This window comes from Dromiciops gliroides, chromosome 3, assembly GCF_019393635.1.
Source record: "Dromiciops gliroides isolate mDroGli1 chromosome 3, mDroGli1.pri, whole genome shotgun sequence".
NCBI classification, from domain to species: Eukaryota; Metazoa; Chordata; class Mammalia; order Microbiotheria; family Microbiotheriidae; genus Dromiciops; species Dromiciops gliroides.
The window spans coordinates 500470090-500491506 of record NC_057863.1 but is presented as its reverse complement, the minus strand read 5'-3'; the positions used below and the strand labels follow the sequence as shown (position 1 = coordinate 500491506).

The window sequence follows — 21417 nt, the reverse complement described above, 5'->3', positions numbered from 1 at the left end:
CAATTATATAGTCAAAGGGCTGAATGCAGAAAAGGGAGCCATTTAGTCTGGGCAGGCCACCCTCTGAACCATCTAAGAAAGATGGTGATTTGTCTCATTTTTAGGGATCTTCAAGAGGGCAGATTCCATAGACTCTCTTGATAGCCTTGGGTGCCAAGTTTAATCATCTTACATAGAAGCTGCCTGGGTGTGTTATCTAGCCCTGATATTTCAGATATAGGACCAGGTGGGACACTGGCATGGTAGGTCAAACTTGAGATGTAACTAATCCTGAATAAGAAGAGAAAAAACTAAAACACACACAAAAACAGCAAACTAATCCTTAATAATGAGAAAAGAAAGAAAGGAAGTGCCAAGGACAGAAAAGATCTTCTTAGAGCTGCTATGGTCAACCTATAATCCTATGGCTAGACTGAGACCAAACTTCATGTCAATTCTGTCATGGGGGTATCTGATTTTATTTTCAATGAGTCTGTACTAGGCAAATGAGGCAAAAATAGAATTGTGAGTATGTTGTGGAATTGTTTTTAGGGAGGGGAAGGAGGGAAGGTTGTTGGGAGTTTTGACTTCAGATATTTGATAGTATGTTGGGCAAAAAAGGTTACAGGTGACAGGCCCATACCTGCACAGGGAAACAGTTCCAAGAACAAAAGAAATTATTAAACCCATGTGTTTGTGGCTTATCAGATCATAATAGCAGCAGCACCCTTTGCACCTCAGCCTTGCACCCTTCCCTCTCCAAAAATTTGGTTCTATTCTTGCAGGGTCTGAGTGTTGTTGTTTTTTTTAATTTAAATTTTTTAAAAAAAAATTTATTATAGTTCCCTTACCAAATGCTTCAGGCTCTATACAAATAAATAGCCATGGCCTGACTCTACTTTGTTCTGGCCAAGACTCATATTTTACTGACCCTTTTATTGAAAAGTCAATTAAGGTGATCAGATTTTTGTACTCATCATACATTAAATCTGAGTCTAGTTCAGTTTTTCTGATGGGAATCAGTCATAGCAAACAAAGAGTGCTGTGGTCTCCAAGAGGCCTGAAAGGACCAATAGGTTTCCCCAGCTACCTACCGCACAATTAAGGAGTTATTTAAACCCCATTCAAATCCTAGCAGTTGTTTTAGCAGCCAAAAGTGGGGCAGGAATTAAATTAGTTGAGCCAATTTCAATTGACAAAGTGTGGCCAAATATGGTGTTGTATTAGCAAGCCAATACATAAAGCATAGTTATTATTTCCTCCCTAAGGAATGTAAGCTTCTTGAAGGTAGAGACTGGTACATTTTTGTCTTTGTGTCCCCAGGCCCTCGCATGACTGCTGGCAAATACTGGTCATCTAATAAATGACTGATAAATTGGTGGATTGAATTATATGTCTTCTACATATTTTCCTCCCATAAATTGGGCATTCATTTCACTATGTACCGGAGAGTGTCAGGTTATCAGGAAAGTCTGTGCAGCAGTATCTTGGTCTACTAGAACAGAAGAACCAAAAAAAAATTTACCCATTTCTTCACTACTTACTTTATCATTCATTCATTCATTCATTCATTCATTCATTCATTCATTCATTCATTTATTTGTTTGCTTGTTTATTTATTTTGCAAAGGCTGGGGAAAAGGGCTAAGGATAACAATTGTATGCCTGGAGGAATCTAGTTTGAGTCTCTCTCCTGGGCACTGCAGAATGGAAAATATTCTTGAACAAAGCAAGGTCTTGTGTAAAATAAAAGTGCTAACCCTGAGCTTTTCTCCCCTCCCCCAGAGTCTGCCAAGGGCTAGGACTGGTGACCACAGGGAAAGGGTGGGACTGGGTTAGAGAGGGCAGCCGGCTTCTAGCCTTACAGTCAGCTGGAGGGCACTGCTGACTGCTGGTAACTACAATTTATTTTAAGAAGAAATTCAGAAAAATAAGAGTAAAAACACCCAAGTTTGCCTCCTGCTGCCATTTCTATACTCAGCCAGGACTGTGGTACATGAGTCACTTGGTCCTAAAAGGTTGGAAGGAGTTAGTAGGGGAGACCATGTCATTACAAGGTTGCAACACAGTGTCCCAAGGTGACCCACTGTTCCCATACCAGAAGTGAAAGGTGCACTGGACTCTTCCACTTAGAATCAGGTGAATGGTTGACAGGCTTGACCTGTCACTGAACCCTAGGGATCCAAGCCGCTTCTCTCATAGATGTGGCTAGGTGTGATCACTGTTGAGTGTTGTATGCATTGGAAGAGAGGTAGGAAACACTGGGCATGGGGGCTGAATGTGGTCACTGTCATAAATTATGTGTGTATGTTCAATTTATAAACACCAGTTTTTCAGAAAATATATATTTTTTAATTCTTGAGGTTGGAGATAAGTGCTATAGATAGGGTCCTAAGTACTAAAAGAAGTTGAAGAATAAAACCTTGCTACCACTCAGAATCAAAGGCATAGTCTTAGACAGGTCTTAGGAGCTCTGAAGACATCAGAAAGGTGGGCTCCACAAATTCACTTTGCATCTAGGGGCAGTCAAAAATTTAGGAGCCAGGAAAATATTATTAAGGAAGGCATGCTTCAAATTACTTTTAAGTAGTCAAACATGTTTTGATGCATTTTTCCCCATCCATATGGTCAAGGATATGAAGAGAACAAGAGGCTCTAGGCTTCTCTATTGGAAAGATACCTTCCCTTTCCCCACCGACATGAGAGACAAACAAAGCAAGTAAGGACAGAAAAGGGACAGGTCCTAAAGATTTTACCCTTTCTTGAGCAAGATCAGGTACCTATATATCACGTAAAGACCCCAAAAGAACTCAAAAGCATAAGGTTTCCTATCTGAATTCACACTCTTAAGTTTGCATTTTACTATCAAATAATTCTATGGAAAGTGAGGTGTTATGATAAAATTATTAGGCACCATGGTAACCTGCATTCTATTCAACCATATCTGAATGGATACCCAGTGATATCAGCATCATTTTACTGATTCTCACATCTCTAACCCCCAAATAAGCTTCCACTGACCCCAGACATTTCTTGCTTCGTTACCTTTCTGTAGGATCTCTAGATGCTCCCATAAGATGTCCCCAACAAAATCAGGGGCCAGTTCCAAGAAGCAGTCTTTGCCCAGTGCACAAAGGGCAGCTCCACTCATGCAGAACTTCTGAAAGTTCACACCTTTTAGGCTGAACTCATTCACTGCCCACATCACCCAGTCTCGAACATGGGTTTCTGTCCATTGTCGAGGATCTGAGAGACAAGAAGGGGACAACAAGCTATCAGGTTAATCTTTTAACCCTTTCATTTCTGCCACTTTGCATGTACTCTCATGGATGGAGATCAGCAAATATTAACACCATGTTATTAATTTTAGAAGCCAATAACTGGGGGGGAGGGGATATTTTGTAGGTAAAACAAATCTGTTTTCAATGCCATCTTATGGTTATTCTCCCCCACCCATTTTATTCCCACCTTTTTGTTTTTTTTAAATAATTCTCCCATCTTACCATCTAGGAGAATGCTATAGTCCATATATAACTAATATACCCAAAGTATCCTCTACCCTTTTTCATTCTAGACAAAGACTTCAATGCAAATGAAATAAGAAAAGAAAAACCCAAGATCATTGATGTTAGTCTTCTTACTGCCTTATTTCTATTAGCCCAATCACTTCGATGTCCTAGATATGTGGATAAGTGCTTGTTTTTCCGTGACTGATACTATTTCAAAGCACACCCGTCTTTGCTTTATCTTTCACCACTTAATATTTATTAAAACTACAATTCTTATCTTAAAATATGTCAATTATCATTTCAATATTTCATGGCAATCAGAAATAATCATGTAAGTTATAGTTATAATGTTTCAATTAAGTTACTACATAGTACAAAGTGTCCTACAAAGTATACACAAAACCCCTTCCTCTTCCCTCAACTCAGATGATATAATACTCAACATTTTAGTCATGACTCCAGATTTCTCATAATTACAGCAGCCCTTGATGAATACTGACAATGCCAGGAGGATGATGTATAGAAGGCATGCTATGCCCAACACCAAAAGCTCACTTTGGTTTCTCTCTGTAACTTTGGTCTACAAATGGAAATTCAATAGGACTGGTACCCACACTATCTTTCATTAGATGAATGTCTATGGTGAAGTGGCATATGAGGATAAACACATATGGGAGCGGAGGGAATAAGTTTTTATTAAGCACCACCTATATGCCAGGTACTCTGCTAAGTGCTTTACAAATATCTCATTTGACAAGAGTAGGCCTATACTTCTAAGTTTTGGATTTCTCTAGAGTGGGAGTCACATTGACTTAGTCAGAAGGGGATGAGGCCTGTTCAGGAACCATATTGTGGCAGCAAGGTGAAGAGAATGCTAGGCCTGGGGTTAAGAAGATGAGTTCAAATTCAGCCTCAATGTGGCTCTGAAGAAGTCAATTCACCTCTGCCTCATTTTCCTCAATTGTCAAGTGGAGATAATAAAAGCATCTAGCTCCCAGGATTGTTGTGAGGATCAAATGAGATGATATTTGTAAATTGCTCAGCACTTGCCTAGCACACTTAGTGTGAAGTGCTTAATGAATACCTTTTCCCTTCCCTTTGCCCTTACTTCTGAAGAAACTATATTCCTAGATTCACGTTTTCCATGTCTTCTTCTTCTACAAAGGCTTAATAAAGTCTCTTCTAGCTACTACTCTTTTCTGTCTTTATATAATCTATTCTCAAAATTTTCAAATAGGATCCATAAGTCTGAGATGGTCAAGTTCACATATGTTTCTTCTAACAGTACAGATATTGCAAAGATATAAAACAGCAGGGCCCAAAGTAATTCTGGCTCCTGTGATACATTTCAGTCAAGGGGCATTTGCAGTTATCCCAGAGGTGATAAAGGATGAATACAGAGAGGCAGTATGGAATGGTGGACAGAGAGACGACTGGACTCTAAGTCACAAAGCCCTGGGTTCAAGTCCTGCCTCTGATATTTTGGATGTTTGACCCTATATAAGTCCTTTAACTAACTCCTCAGTGTACCCCCCCCCCACCTCTCCCAGGCAACTTTCTAAGAATATAACTTGAAGAGGAGGTACTGATCTGCATTGATATAAGGAGTTCCTTTCCAGGAATTTCTCACCCTGATGAAATTACGTCTGGTCAAAAAGGGGGGAAAAAAAAAGTGACCATGCAAGATAGCATTGGAGACTGAGAAATGATGAGATGTTCAATTCCTGGTCTCCCAGAAGCTAATGCTAAGAGGGGGTGGGTTAGTAGGGTTGTTGGGAAAAGACTGATGGTGTGAATACCAGACCTTCTGACAGGCCTAGGCCTAACCTTTTTTCTCCCAAGAATGAAAGCATACCTTTGGGAATTCCCAGCCGTTGCTGCTCTTTAGTAAAACCACTGAAAGTGGCTTTCAGTGCCTGTGACATCATTTCTTTACTGCTTGGAGTTAAGAGGGGAACATCTGCACATTCCATATCTGTAAGAAGCAGAAGGAACACAAGCAAATTCAATAACCAGAATTAAATAAATTAATGAATAAATAAATAACCAGCCCTGAAGGCTCTCGGTTGCAGAGAGAGCTCAAGAAAGGGGCAGAAAGTCAAGGAAACACTTGGTTTAACTTTAGAGGAAATATGTGAGTCATCAAAGAGCCAGCACAACTTAACGAATGGAGAGCTGGCCTTAGAGCAGGACAGATCCTGGGTTCGGGCTTCATCTCTGATATATACAAGCTCTGTGGCCCAGACTCCTAGTACCCCAAGAACTTCCCTAAGACTCTCAATTGTAGAATCATCATAGATAGGCATCGAAGGGCATTTCCTTACCCCCAAATCTCCTGGACAGCTAAAGTGTCAGGCCCAGACCAAACAAAAACAAAAAGGAATCATTTCTATGAACATTCTATGAATATCCTAGGCCTTATGCAGACTATAGAAGATATAACCACCTCCAGAGCAATATCTTTGCTACTGAATCAATCACATATTAAGCATCTACATGCAAAGCTTTATGTCATATATTGGCAAATAGGAACACAAAAACAGCAATGCCTCCACTCAAGGAATTGTCATTTGACCAAGGATACCAATCAATAAATCAATCATTTATAAACTGCCCGTTATATGCCAGGGTATATAATATGTACATAATATTTGGGTGGGGGAGTAATTTGAGGGAGAGAATGATATTCACCATAGGAGAATGGGGATGAAAAGCTAATAATTGGGAAGGTTTCACAAAGGAAGTGACACTCGAAAGTGCATTATGATTGTAGATATGGATTTTGAGAGGTGGGGATGAGAGGGAATGTGTTTCTGGCATGAGGGATGTCTTATACAATTTCAGAGAGGTTGAAACTGGGATGTGGAGCTTGGGAATCTAGCTAGACCAGTGTTTCTAGAATATAGAGTACCTATAGGTACCTATAGGGGAGGACAGTGAAATAAGGCTGAAAGACAGACAGATTGGAGCCCATTGGAGAGGGTCTTAAGTGTGAGATTACTCATAATTTGTTTTGTTTATGCCCAGTCCTTCCTATATATCACAACCCTGCCCTTATATCATTAAGTGAAGCAGTTTGATATAGCAGCAAAGTAGATTGGTTTGAAGGCAAAAGACCTGGGCTTGAATCTTGCTATTAACTAGTTGGTTGGGGGTGGGGAGGGTGGGCAAAATTCATTTCTGCTTCCTGGGACTCAGTTTTTTTCATCTTTATAATGAGCGAATAGGAATATATTATCTCTAAGGTCCCTTCCAGCCTCAATTCTATGATCTCTTGACTAAAAGAACACAAATTTCTGGCTGAAATCAAACACCTTTAAGTTCACTCAAAAGTACAACTTCTGACAAGCTAATAAGTAAAGACAGAAAGATTGGGAAATTTCTGCTAGTGTTACTGGCTAACTTCTCTTAGACCTTGGCACCAATCCATTTTAATGTCAGAGGTCATTTGCCCTACCCTAACCTGGAATCTAGTCAGTAATGTGAAACTCTTGGAGCTAAAAGGATGAGATAGGTTAAAGTAAAGCACTCCCAATTAGCAAACTTTGGATTTTGGAGAGTTAAATACAATCTTAGTTCATTAGGTACAATTAACTGGGGGGAAAATAGCAAATGGCACTGTCTATAAACCTCAAAGTGAAGGGAGACTCCAACACAAGACAATAGTTAAGAAAATTTATCTTTTCTATTTGTCATCAGAAAAGCTGTGAGAAAAACGTTAAAGGTTTTGTTCCCAAAGGGAAAGAGGAATTGATATAGTTGTTGTCCCAAGCCCTGTCCCAGTACTGGGGGCCCTAAAGTTCCAGGGAGTGGTTTTGGTTTGGGTCACTCTGGGACATGCCTCAAAATCTAATGGAAAAATCAACAATCCTCCAGGAAGGCTGACAAAAGATGGAAAATCCCAGATTGTAAGTGGGGTGGGGGTGGGGGGAGGGGGGGGAGGGAAGATGGTGATTACATAAACATCAGTCCTTCAAACAATGAGCAATCAGTAAGTGAGTCACTTAAGAAACACATAAATCCTCACACACACACAGATGCTTTTAAAAATATATCAGCAATGAGGCTCATCCAGAAACTTCTTGGCTTCTGAAACTAAGACCTTATCACTGGAGCCTAGTACCCTATAGATAACTAGAAAACTTTGCTTGAGGGAAAAGTCAATTTCTATTTTTAGAGAGAAATTCAACAATAAAAATGTACAATAGAATTTCAATAAATATACTTGTTTAATGGAATTGCCCCAGGATGGAATTGGTTAACTTCCTAGTCTTCACTCCCAATCCCTTCCCGAATTGGTAAGTTCAGGCCATGTAAGTTTTGTTTTGTTTTGTTTTGTTTCCTCCATCTCCTTTCTTCAGATTTATGACTCGATGAAAAGGATTTTACTGAAGGCGGAAGTTGGACTGGACAGCACATGTGGAAAATATAGGCCAGGCCAAATGGTGGAGTAGTGGGCCTGCAGATGATTGCCAAGTGGAGCCGAAGGGTGAAGTCAGCCAAGAGGCCTCAGGCATCTACCAAACAGAAGAGTTTGGGAAACCTGACCCTTGGAAGGGGAGAAGGACACAGGGTAATTGAGGAGGAAGGAGAAACACAGAGGTTCAACAGACATCAGAAAAGGGCTCCCTAGCTTTAGCATCTCATAACTGAATCCAAAGCAAAGGTCTGGATAGTGCTGCTGAGCTGACAGTTTTTCACATGGGTTGTTGCTTCCTGCCTGGAGAGCTTGCATTTCCAGGTTCTCAGTTATTCCTTTCATGGGAAGCAGCTGGGATTATTTTTGCCCATCCACTTTGATGCCATCACCAATGTATCCAGCTACCACCTTGTTAACACCAGCTGCACGATGGCTCCGAAGCCGAGCCCAGCTCTGCTTCTCTGACTGAGTGGAAAATATCACATCTCTTGGAAAATATCTAATGAGCCAGCTGATGAAAGAGCCATCGAAGCCTACTGGTGACACCTGCACTTGGACTTGACCTCCCTAGGAATCACATCATCACCCTTGATCCCAAAGGATTCAGACAGTTGGGGTCAGAGCCTTAGCAGCAATTCTAAAGGGTGGAAAGTATTAGCTGTACCGTAAGTACAGCTAATAAGCACACACAACATAAACATAAACACTCACAGGACAGTGGTTTTGCTTTTGGGCCTCAAACTGCAAATTAATGAGTATGTTTATCAGCAAGCATATTTTTATAAGTGTGTTTATAAGTAAGCAGATTCTTCTTTTCTGAAATCACAAGGGGAAACTCCTGCTATATTACCTGGTTGGTGTTGATCATTTTACGGATTAATAATAATAGTGTGAATCATATACAGGCTAAGAGGTGGATGTGGAGGGAGCCACAGTCTGCTGAAATTTTATCACCTCTCTTAAAGGATCATTATCATATACTCAGGAAAAATCATTTCAGTTCATCCTAGATTTTTCTTTAGAATGAGGTCATTAAATATTTCTACCACTGTTTGATCATAGGATACAGAAGCCTATTGGTTACCAAACCAAATGAACCAATTTGCAAATGTACCAGACACAGTCATATAATTCTGATGATACCCAATTTATTTAAGCACCAATTATATATATATATATATATATATATACACACACACACACACATATATAATATTATTATGCTATATTCTAAAAGGGAAGGGGGCATATGCAAAAAATGATCAACAAGACAGGGTCTCTGGGACACAAAGAATTATAATACAAATTAGAATATGATAGATGCACCTGAGAAGTACAAAGTGTTGTGAGGAAGAGATGGCTTCCAGATACGCTCGTTGGGCAGGATAGGACACCTTGAGCTTGGTCAAGCTAAAATATCTGGACTTCCCTCGTTGAGCAATGGGGAGCCATTAACATTTTTTTCGAATGGGCAAGTGACAGAATCAGATTTGTGCCATTAGGAAGATTATTCAACATTTCCAATTTGAAAATATATTTGTCTTAAAGAACCAAGATGAACCTCTGATGGCCATGAACCTCTAAAGGGAAAAAAGGGATCGCAGTGGAATAGATTCTGCTGGCAAATAAAAATAAAGGGACAGAGGCTGGACTGGTTATTTCACTGGCCCATGGAACTCCCAGATGAGGAAACTCTCTCTACCAATGCACCTTCTCTGAAGGTCTGCAACTTACAGTCTCAAAGAGTTGCCTAGAGTACTAAGGGGTTGGGTACCTGGCCCAGGGTCACAAACCAGTGTGTGTCAGAGCTTTCTTTTAATCCATTAAATCTTCCCAGTTTCAAGGTTGACTCTTTAGCACTAAGACTTGGCCTCCTCTTTTAAGCCTTGGACTAACTTTCTTTCTGGTCCTCAAATCTGTGTTAACCATTAATAACTCTTATTCAAAGATCAAGTGAGTTAATGTGGAAAGTGCTTTGAAAACTTTAAAGTACTATGTAAATGTACTATAGCTACTAGTATTGTTGTTGCTGCTGTTATTATTATCAATGTCATTGTTATTACTATTAATGTAGAGAAATTGGTGAGCAAATGGTCCCTAGGGTCTTGATCCTGTGAAAACCATACATCTAAGTAGAGGTGATTTATAAAGCACCTGTCCACACAGATGGGGCAGGATAAGTGAGGGGCATTTTGAAAGCAGCAAAACATCTTTTTTTTTTTTAAACTTTAGCAATATCTCCAACAAGTTTTCCCCCTCTCCCTACTCCATGTCTATGTCAAGGGTAATATAAAACAAGGGTTTCAATTCATTCACATGTAACTCAGAGGGTAAGAACTATTTGATTTCGAAGAATGTTTTAAGAGGTTTTTCAGTACCATTTAAAAATATATATTCTTCAAATCAGGAAGCTGCATATCACCAAAGCTATATAGAATATCATTCTGTGATGAGTTTAGATATGGTGGGGAATTACTTCCTAAACCTGGAAAGATTCTTTCTTCCATCACTCCCCAAGGAACTACTTGAAGCAGGCCAATGAATGATCCCACAGGACAATCACAGGAATTTTATGTCTATATGATATATCAGACTCATGAGTAGGAATTCCAGGACACTAGCTCTACCCTTGTCTTTCTAAAACTCTGCTCTACAGCCTTCCTCTTTCTATATTCTGGAGTGTAAGAAGAAGATAAAATCTTTGGCTCAGCACTAAGGCAATGACATAGAACACAGATCTGCCAAGGCAATTGGGGTTAAGTGACTTGCCCTGGGTCACACAGCTAGTTAAGTGTTAAGTGTCTGAGGCCAGATTTGAACTCAGGTTCTCCTGACTCCAGGGCTGGTGCTCTATCCACTGTGCCACCTAGCTGCCCCCATGGTACACTCTTTGTTTTGTTTTTTGGTGAGGCAATTGGGGTTAAGTGACTTGCCCAGGGTCACACAGCTAGTTAAGTGTCAAATGTCTGAGGCCGGATTTGAACTCAGGTCCTCCTGAATCCAGGGCTGGTGCTCTATCCACTGTGCCATCTAGCTGCCCCCCCATGGTACACTCTTAACAAAAAAGGAAGATGTTCTTGTCATATAGGAAAGAGTAACTAAGATGCTGAACCCAGAGAAGAGGCAGGGTTATCTTGTTTCTCAATGTCTTTGAAAATGGGGCCATTTGAAGAATCCAACTCCTTCCTAGAGCTAAGAAACCCACAATCATATTGTATTGGCCCTTGAAGGATATGAAAAAAAAAAAAAGGAAGTAGGAGGTAGGTTATGCCTTGTTTCTCTACTTTACTGGGTTCGTCTTTGTGGGTCACTTGTTGGCTAATGAAACCAATGTTTTGGGCTCTTTGTTTTGTTTTTTAAATTGTCATTGCTAAATAAAAGGAAAACATGAAGAAGCTTTCTGGTTCCTATAAATATTTCACAATGAATGAATTAATGAATGAGCAGTTGCTTTAATGGAAAGGACATGGCTCTAGCAAAGGGCATTCAGTATTGCAAAGTAGAGGAGGTCCTCAGCTGCTGGAAGAATCTAATAATAAAAGACAACTTCCAATTATTACCTTAAGAAAGCAGAAAATTGTCATTTTTTTCCACGACTTTCATTTTAGATTACCTGTTCCTATGTTCATACATCCAACTCTTGCGACAGAGACAGGAAAAATTCTAGAATAACTCAAGAACTGATTTGGGGAAAATTGTTTTTAAACTGAATTACTAAAAAAATAATTCCTAGTAATTCCCAATATCCATACAGATTTCCAGATTCCACAAACAGAGTGAGCTGATAAATGTACTTGAGTGTTAATTCCAGGAGCTCAGAGCAGTTTAAAAAAAGGGATCAAAATCAACAGTTTAAAAAATATTTACTACTTTAGCCCAACACAACTAGGCTACACATATCCAATGTGAAGGAAAGCTTTGTCTCTATAATTGTCATCTTTGATGTTTGCCCACCAAAGTTTCTAGTAATTACTCTTAAGGTTGGTTCAACAGAAAAAGAAAACTTCAATTTGAGTCAAAGTCTAGCTACTCATAAACTTTGTGAGCCAAGTTAGAATCTTGGCTCTGCTACTTACAGTGTGAGTAACCTTTGGCAAATTTATTTCTATGGACCTCTGTTCTATCATCTGTAAAATGGGCATACATACCTCCTAGGAGTATTTTGTAATTCTGTAGTGGTCTACCTGTGCAAGCTATTATTTCTCTTGTAAATGGGCATTCTGGAGTTGCCTGCTTTTGTTATCTCTTGTTCATCAGATGGATAGAGAAAAGTTGAACATGAAATTATCTGTAGTAAGGCTTAGATATAGCATACTTCTTCTACCTCCACCCAAGTAATTGGGTCACAGACCTATTTTGGTTTAGGACAGCAGCACCTCTGCTGGAAAATCACTACCATAGTAATAGCAAAAAAGCATGAGAGTGTTTACAAAGTTTCTGTATAGGCTTGATCCAAGGCAAGGAAAATAGCATTTCATTCTACCCCTTGTACCTAAATAAAGATAATCCCATGCTATAATCTTATTTTCATTGTGTGTGTGTCTAAAGCAAGAGGAACAAAGAAAGTGGAGTACAGAGCACTGGGGAAACAAGTATAACACTTGGCTGCAATGCCTCAGAATCTCAGTCTCAGATTTAAGCAGAAACTCAAAACTGTACTTAAACAGAAATCCCCTCTACAATAGACATGACTCTTGATCATCCAGTCTTTGCCTAAATATTTCCAATTATGGTCAAGTCACTATTTCCCAAGGTGTCCCATTCTGTTTTGGGATAGTTCTAATTGTTAGGAAGTTCTTCCTTACATTGAGCCAGTCTACTTCTCTATTTAAGCAATCTGGTCATGTACCTGCTTTGGTCAAAAGACCCAACAATGCTCAGCACCACTGTGCCTGTCGCATTTCTTTTGCACAGTTTGCATTTTTGTCTCTCCTTTTAAATAACATGCTTATGATTTTTTAAAAACATCTTTCTCAAGTCCTCCCAATGTCCCCAGTCAGCAGAATGTTATTCAAAAGGAGGCAAGGTAAGGATGGACAGATGATCCCCATTTCACCCTCTGATGACCTGACATGACCAAAAATGCAAACTTGGGTCTCTTGTTACAACCTCTTGGGCTCCACTGCCAATCCACACAGCCGCTGAGGGAAACAAGCAACATGCCAACTTGGAAAGAGATGCCACTTCTTAGAAGGAAGCTTGTTCTGAGACAAAAGTTCCTAAGAGAAGTCAACACATACCCCAGGCTATACAGAGAAATCATATGGTCCTTACAGAGTAGCCTGAGAAAGAAGCCTCCAGATAGAAGTGGATTTAACATCTGTAGGAAGTGACCTCAGTCCATCTCCCTCCCCTTCCCCAAAAGGAGTTTTAACACATTATTCCCACTGAAGTGCTGAGGATTTGGTGACTCACTAGACTCACACATGGTTCCAATGAGCCCTTGACCATTACATGGTGGGGAGCAGGAAAAACAAATGAAAGCAGTTGTAATTCGGCAGCAAGAACTCAGACCTACCAGACAATGGAGTTCCAGTGCGTTTTCCCAAATTCAGTCAGGCACCTGACCTGCAAAAGCTATTTTTAATCGCTGGATTTATTTCTTTCCTATTCCCTCCTCCTCCACCTCAGCAAACTTTACTGAGTCAGGGCAAAACCCAAATCAGTTCCAGGTGTTTAGGGAAACCCAGAAGAGGCTCTTCCGTTTCATGATCCAAGCCAGAAAGCAGAACCTTCCCCTGGGCCCCGGAGCCAAGTTTTCTTGTTTTACCATAGAGCAGGTTAAATTTTCCATTTGCTTTGGGCAAATGGCCTCACAGGGGAAACAGGCAGCAAAATGTCTGTGCCCATCTGGAATGGCTTCTGAATAGTGGGCTTTCTCAAGCAGCAACGACAAGTCTTCAATCCATATAACATGGATAACACGTATCCATGTATGCTTATGCATAAATGCCTATACTAAGTACCATAGACTACTCCAAAAGCATCCAGTCCCTGTTCACAAGAAACATTAATTCTGGTGCTTTTTGTCGACAGCCATTGGTAGGCTCACCATTCCCCAAAGGAGTAGCAGGAAGATGGAGACACTGTCTCATACTCATCTCAGTAAGGCTGTAAGTATAGTAAAGAGAGAGTCTGGATATTTCCCAGCAAGTAAGCAAAGGGAAAAAAGTGAACACAAAATATCAGTCACAAGGATAGAAGCCAACAGAAATGACCAGATAGTTTCTGATGTATTTCATTCTGAGCACTCCCTTTTAGGAGAGACATTGACAAACTGGAATCTACCTTGAGAAGGGAGAATATTATATAGTAATGAGACGTTAAATTATGTCATGTGAAAATGAATGGAAGAAACAGGGCATTTAATCTGAGGAAAAAACTCAGGGGTGCCAAAAAAATCATGGATTTTTAGCTAGAAGAGACCTCAGAGATCATCTAATGCAACACTTTCATTTTTTTTTAAAGTTTTATTGATGCTTTTTTTTCTTTTCTATTTTTAAGATCACTATACCTTCCCAATGACTCTTCCCCACCATCAACTCCTATCCTTAACAAAACTCTCCTTCATAACAAGTATAGTCAAGCAAAAGCAATCAACACATTGATCTTATCTGGAAATGTAGGCCTCATTCTTTGCCTTTAGAATACCGCTAGAATGGTTGAAGTATTTAAGAATGCTAGGTTTGGAATAAGTAAATCTGGGTTCAAATTTTCCCTTAAACAGTGACTAACTTTATGACAGATAGCAAGTTGCCTAACCTCTATTTGCCTCTGTTTCCTTATCTACAAAAATTAGTGGGTTGGACCCACATTTTGAGATGCCTTCTACCTCTAAATCTATGATCCTATAACTTCTCTGCTGGGAGGCAGTGTGGGCCAATGCTTTGCTATCCATCTTATGAAGTCATGACTGTATTAATCAGAATTTTGAAGGGTTTCACCATTCTTTTATAGTACTATAGCAATTATATAAATTGCTTTCCTGATTCTGCTTACTCCATTCTCCATCAGTTCATATATATGAATAAATTACAAATAATAGTCATCAATTAAAACATAGTAGGAACAATCCAGGATAATATTTAGAACAAATTACAAATGATAGTCATCACATAAGTCCTCCCAAGTTTCTCTAAATTCTCCATATTCACCATATTATTACAGTACAATAATTCTCATTTACTACAATTAATTCAGCTGTTCTTCAATTGATGGATATCCACTATCTTCTAGTTATTTGCTAGTATAGAAATTACTGCAATTAATCTTTTTATATATGGTACCTCTTTCTCTTCAACCTATTTGAGTTGTATGGCTTGCAATGGTAAGTGAGTCAAATGATATATAAAGTAATGTAAAGCATCACTTCATAATTTCAACAATAGTCCATTAGCATGACTATCTTCCCATAGTCCCTTTTCATCTTTGCCCATCTAATGTCAAACCTTTCCTTTAATAGATGTGGAAACTAAGACTTAAAGAGGTTAGTTGATTAGCCCAAAGTTACACAGGTCAGGTGTAGCAGAAGGGAATTTGAACCCAGGTTTTCTGCCTATAAATACAGGATTCTTTCCATTATATATTACTTAATTACTAATTTCAAATATTTCAAGGGCCACCATAGTAAAAGATTAGATTTGCTCTATGTAGCCTTAAAGGGGGAAAGCAGAATTATTGGAAAGAAGTTAGAGGGAGCTAGATTTCAGAACAATAAAATAAATACCTTTCTAATAATTTAGAGATGTCCCAAATAGAACATATAGGGAGGCAGAAAATGGGGAGAGGGGTTCCCCACCACTGGTGGTATGCAAGCAGAAGAGGAATGCTCACTTGTCAGGGATGTTAAAGAAGATATTCATGCAGGAGAATAGACTAGCTAGATGCCCACCTGGGTCCCTTGCAAGCAGCACTGAGATTCTGGGTATTTTCTCTTTTGTAACTACCAGGTCTTCTTGATATGTCAGTAGTTCCCTTGTTAAAGCACCATCACCAACTAATATAGGTCTGCCACAACCCTGGATCCTAAGCCCTAAATTAAACTCCGATACCTTCCCTGTGACCCCTCAGGCTTTTAACCTTTTTTTTTTAATGTCAAAGAAAATGTGACACAGTATGACGATGTGACTTTCTGGTTCCTAAAACTATTTGTCATGTGAAGCATTTGACGATACACAAACTGTAACTTTTCCTAAGCGTTTATGCTTTTAAACTTGTAAATCCCTTATATGCCATTGCTTTAGGGATTAAGATGCTCCCTTACTGGGGATACTTATATGATATAGTCTCAAGAATCATTGAAGTCTCAGTTTTTGTATTTGCTTTCAAGAGAAAGTAATTCTGTACTGAGGGAAAACGATATTTTTCAAATGAGTTTCACACTTGTTAGAGTGACTTTGTATACAGTATCTCATTCATTCTTACAACTATCCTTATTCTGGAGGCATCCCAAATTTTATAGCACAGCTACTCTTCCTCCTTATATAGTGCACAAGAACAAGGGTTACTCTACCTGGATGGAAAACAAAAATGCAATCCTTCCAATTCCAAGTGCCTTATGGATGTTACATTCAAATGGCTCTTCCCCATCATTCCAACTTCTGATCAAGATTCATGTCCTGCCCCCCAACTACATCTAAAGTGCCATAATGCTCTTAGAACTAGTAATGTCACAAAATAATTTCATGCAGGAAGGGATGTTTTGAAAAAGTCCAAAATTTTCTATTGTGCTATTATTCCGCAAGCCGCTTTTTGGGGTATTAAAGAAATCTCTCTGTGTGTCTCTTCCCTGTCTCTCTTTGTTTCTCTGTCTCTGTCTCTGTCTCTGTCTCTCTCTGTCTCTGTCTCTCTCTCTGTCTCTCTCTCTGTCTCTGTCTCTCTGTCTCTGTCTCTCTCTGTCTCTCTGTCTCTCTCTCTCCCCTCCTACCCCCATCTCTCTATAAATTGTGAAGGCCAGGAAGATAAATGGATGGGAAACATAACTATATTCCTCTTCATTTTTGCCATTTATTTGTTAGGGAAAAAAAGAATTTTATTTGGAGGAAGGAATGGGTCTTAATCCCCAGCACATTTCATAGAGACAGCTGCTACAGCCCAGAGACTTGAAACACTCAAAGGCTGCTCCCTTTCCTCCCCTGAATCAGCCTCTCTGACCAGGAACATTTGCTGGTCTTGTACTAAGTTTGGGCTTCAGGCCCAATTGGCATTCTGTTTGGAAGGCAAGGTGGGGAGTAGGAGGGGTATTGAGAATCAAAAGTTCAGTTTAGTGGGATAAGGTGGGCAATGGAAAAGCTTCTCACCGGGCAAAGCAGACAACATGGGCAAAACAAATGGAGTAGAGACCATTTATTTAGGCTGGACTGGTTGAAGTTTTTCTGCACTTTTGAACTGTTTTTTCAAGGCCTGCCTCTCCCTCCTACGCAGGAAGCAAACACAGAGACAGGCATCTTCCAGCAAGAGCTCCTGTCTTCCAGACCTAGCCCCTGGGAAAAAGCAGGAGAAGGTGGGATTTGGGAATGAGAAAAGAACAAGGAATAAGAGAAAAAGAGCAGAAATCTGGAGTCAGAGAACAAGAACAGAAAATGTCAATAGGACAAAAAGCCAGAAGGTGGGAGAAGAGACAGGGGCAAAAAAGAGATACAACTGAAGAATACCAGAAAAAAGAAAGGGCGGCAATGGAGGGTTCCAAAGAAAGGGAGTGAAGGAAGACACAGGGGAAGAGAGAAAGGAAGATGGATAAGGGAATCAAGAGAAAAGATGGCATCACAGACTCTTCAATACTAGAAGGGCCTAGATCATCTAGTCACAGAATCTTAGAGCTGGAAGGAAACTCAGGGACTCTATAGTCCAATCCATACCTGGAGAAGAGATGCCTGTAGAATATTCCCAACAAATGGTCAAGTTCTATCTACTTGAAGAGCTCTACTGCTTTCCACTTTGGGGTAACTCTAATTGTTCAGAAGTTTGTGTCAGCTGCTACCCCACCCATTCCTTACTTCAAAAACCCAAAGTTGCCTTTCTGCAACTCCCACCAATTGTACCTAGTTCTAGCCTCTGGGATGAAAAATAAGTATAATCCTTCTTCCAAGTAAAACCCTTTCAAATACTCAGAAATAATGATCATGTCTTTTACCAAGCCTCTTCTTTTTCAGACTATCCTGAGTATTTTCAACTTAGCTTCCAATAGGATGTTACCATCTTCATTTCTTTTCTCAGGACCAACCCACTCATTTTCTAGATGAAGGAACTGAAGCCTAGAGAGGTGAAGGAAGCAGAATCATACCACCAATTATTTGCAGAACTGAGACTAGGTCTCCTGGTTACCAGGCCAATGCTTGTTTCCACTATACTATACTCTCTCAGCTAAAATGTAATTATAGATTAACCTACAATGGGGTAGATGTGGTTAAAGAACAGTTGCCTGAGGCAGGGAATGGGAACCTGAGGCACAGAGAAAGATGTCCTGGAGAAAGAAGGGAAATTATACATAATCTTGGTGTAGCAGAGTCAGACTATGAATTTAAAGAACTTATCCTCTCAGCCTAGTTTAGGACTCCCAAGTAATAAGGTCACATTCTTAACCCCAAAGAGCTCATTTCTGGAATGGAACATTTCCAAAAATAGCCCTCTCTGGACTTTCTTGCCAGTGGCTTCATTCTGGAATGAGAAGAGCCTCAAGGAACTCCAAGAACAGTCCATTCACCCAAAGATACACATAATGAATTAACTAAAGTGAGGGCATGCCCTGTCAATTCAGCAAATCTCTTACTGCATAATTCCCATAGCCTTTCACTGTTTTAAGCAATCAACAAGCATTTATTAATATAGGCCAGGCATTCTTCTAGATGCTAGAGATTCAAGTACAAAGAATAAACCAATCCCCACTTGAAGGAACTTTCAAGAAAGAGTCTTGACTGTAATTAATGACGTTTAAAAATTGACATTGGCTCGTAATTTTTCAAAAGCATCTATTTTCCTTATTTATTTATATGTTACATAAATATATATTTTTAATCCAGAAAAGGTCCCTTTTTTTCCAATGGAAAATCAAAAGCCCCATTAGAGATGAAAGCTGGTCTTCAAAAATCCCTTATAGAGGACACTGAAACCCCACATGTTGGTGCTGCAGAAAGAAAACCAAAATAGACATTCTTCTTACATTCTGAAGCTTTTTATGCAGATATAATTTCCTTTTAATAAATAAATCAGGAGAAGAGAAAAGCACAGAAAAAATCCATCTTTACATAGTAGAACTATCTGCTCTTGATCCATTGAAAATCACTTGGAAAATTCAAGACATTTCAACCTCATTTTCCTCATACTAGTTCTGGGAAGAGCCAAGGAAAAAGAAGGAAGGGGATAGCTTAATGTCAATGTGCCAACCACTGGTGATCAAATAATGCCCTACAAAGACTGACACAGGCCCCAAACTAGAGGCAAATATTTGCCATCAGGAGTAGCACCTACCTCACAAGATTGTTTTGAGGGTCAAATTAGATGATATATGAAAAGCAATTTGCAAATTTAAAGTGATAGAGATATTAGCTATCAGCATGCTCTTTATTAATATCATCATTATTATTACTACACGCTCAATATTGGATGAATCATTCTGGATGCACTGAACCACATTTGCCGACTTCATGAAAAGCAATTATTAAAAATATCTTTAAGTTTAGATAGGTCTAAATAAACCACTGGACTTGTAGTCAGGAAGTCCTGAGACAAAATACATTTTCAGACACTTACTAGCTGTGCGACCCTGGGCAAGTCACTTAACCACTGTCTCCCTCAGTTTCTTCATCTGTAAAATAAGAATAATAATTGTACCTACCTCCCAAGGTTGTTGTGAGAATCAAATGAGATAATATTTATAAAACACCTAGCCCAGTACCTGGCATATAATAGGCACCATATAAATGCTTGCTATCATTATTCCATCACTGGATCCTAGAACTTGGAAGAAAAAGTACAACTTTCCACCCAGAGCAGCAATCTTTTCTATAACATCCCCAACAAAGGGTCATTCAATTGCTACTTGAACATTTCCAGCGATGGAGAACTCATTACTTTTTTAAAAAATAATAAACATTTTAAAGTTTTGAGTTCCAAATTCCATCCCCTCTTCTCTCCCTCTCCTCCCCAAGGCAGTAAGAAATCAGATATAGGGGGCAGCTAGGTGGCACAGTGGATAGAGCACAGGCCCTGGAGTCAGGAGGACCTGAGTTCAAATCCAGCCTCAGACACTTAACACTTACTAGCTGTGTGACCCTGGGCAAGTCACTTAACCCCAATTGCCTCACCAAAAAAAAAAAAAAATCAGATATAGGCTATACATGTGCAATTATGTAAAACTTTACCATATTAGTCATTTTGTACAAGAAAACTCGAATAAAAGAAAAAAAGAGCTCATTACTTTTTGAGGCACCCCATTCCATTTATGGATAGCTCAAATTATTAGAAAGTTCTTTCTTATTGTGAACCAAAATCTGCTTCCCTATAACTTGCACCTATATAAAGGCAGGTTTTGGATTAGAACACAAAAGACATGGCTTCTAGTCCTGGTTCTGCCTATGTACTAACCAGGTGACCTTAGCAGAGTTCCTTAACTGAGATCCACCTTTAAAAAGAGGGGGAGGAGGAGCAGCTAGGTGGCACAGTGGATAGAGCACTGGCCCTGGAGTCAGGAGTACCTGAGTTCAAATCCAGCCTCAGACATGATACTTACTAGTTGTGTGACCCTGGGCAAGTCACTTAACCCCAATTGCCTCACTAAAAAAAAAAAAAAAGAGGGGGAGGAGTAGCTAGGTGGTACAGTGGGTAAAGCACTGGCCCTGGATTCAGGAGGACCTGAGTTCAAATCTGGCCTCAGATACTTGACACTTACTAGTTGTATGACCCTGGAAAAGTCACTTAAGCCTCATTGCCCTTCCCCCCAAAAGAGAGGGGGAACAGGAGTCTCTCACATAGTTGTTTTGGGGACAAAATAAGATAATAGATGTGAAAGTACTTTGTAACCAGATTGTGCTTTATAAATGCTATTAATTATATCAAGTCTTACTCCTTTCTAGTGTCTAAAGGCAGATGTTGTTACTTCTAAATACTGTTTTCTCCAGACTGAATATGCCCAGTTCCTTCTGCTAGTCTACAAATAAGGAGATCCTGACCTTTTACCATCCTATTCATTCTCCCATCGATGTACTCTAGGTTGTCCCTTGTCCTTCCTAAAATATGGCAGCATGAACAGGAATTAATATTCCAAAGTACCTACCCCATAGGGATGTTGTGAGACTCAAATGAGATAATGAATCTAAAATGTCAGCTATGCTCACAAGTCCCTGAATTATGATGAATGAAGTAAGAATGAAAATGAAAGAACAGATTCATGAGACATTATGGAGAAAGAACTAGCAGGAAGGTGAGTGGACTACAGGTGTGGAACATTGCCAGTACTGTCAAGTTCAATTGATATATTGGTTAGTTTTGCTGAACTATCTTTCCCCCCCCCCTT

General features: G+C 39.5%; 1 protein-coding gene across 4 annotated transcripts in view; it reads right to left on the bottom strand.

Moving 5' to 3' along the window:
• ETS1 (ETS proto-oncogene 1, transcription factor) overlaps positions 1 to 21417 on the bottom strand; it is a 194462-nt gene that overhangs the window by 36960 nt on the left and 136085 nt on the right. For all 4 annotated transcript variants that reach the window (XM_043994315.1, XM_043994318.1, XM_043994317.1 and 1 more), the window contains 2 exons: positions 5343 to 5462; positions 3024 to 3224 (listed from right to left, as the gene is read on the bottom strand). In XM_043994315.1, the coding sequence (XP_043850250.1) occupies positions 3024 to 3224; positions 5343 to 5462 (321 nt within the window). The remainder of the gene's footprint in view (positions 1 to 3023; positions 3225 to 5342; positions 5463 to 21417) is intronic.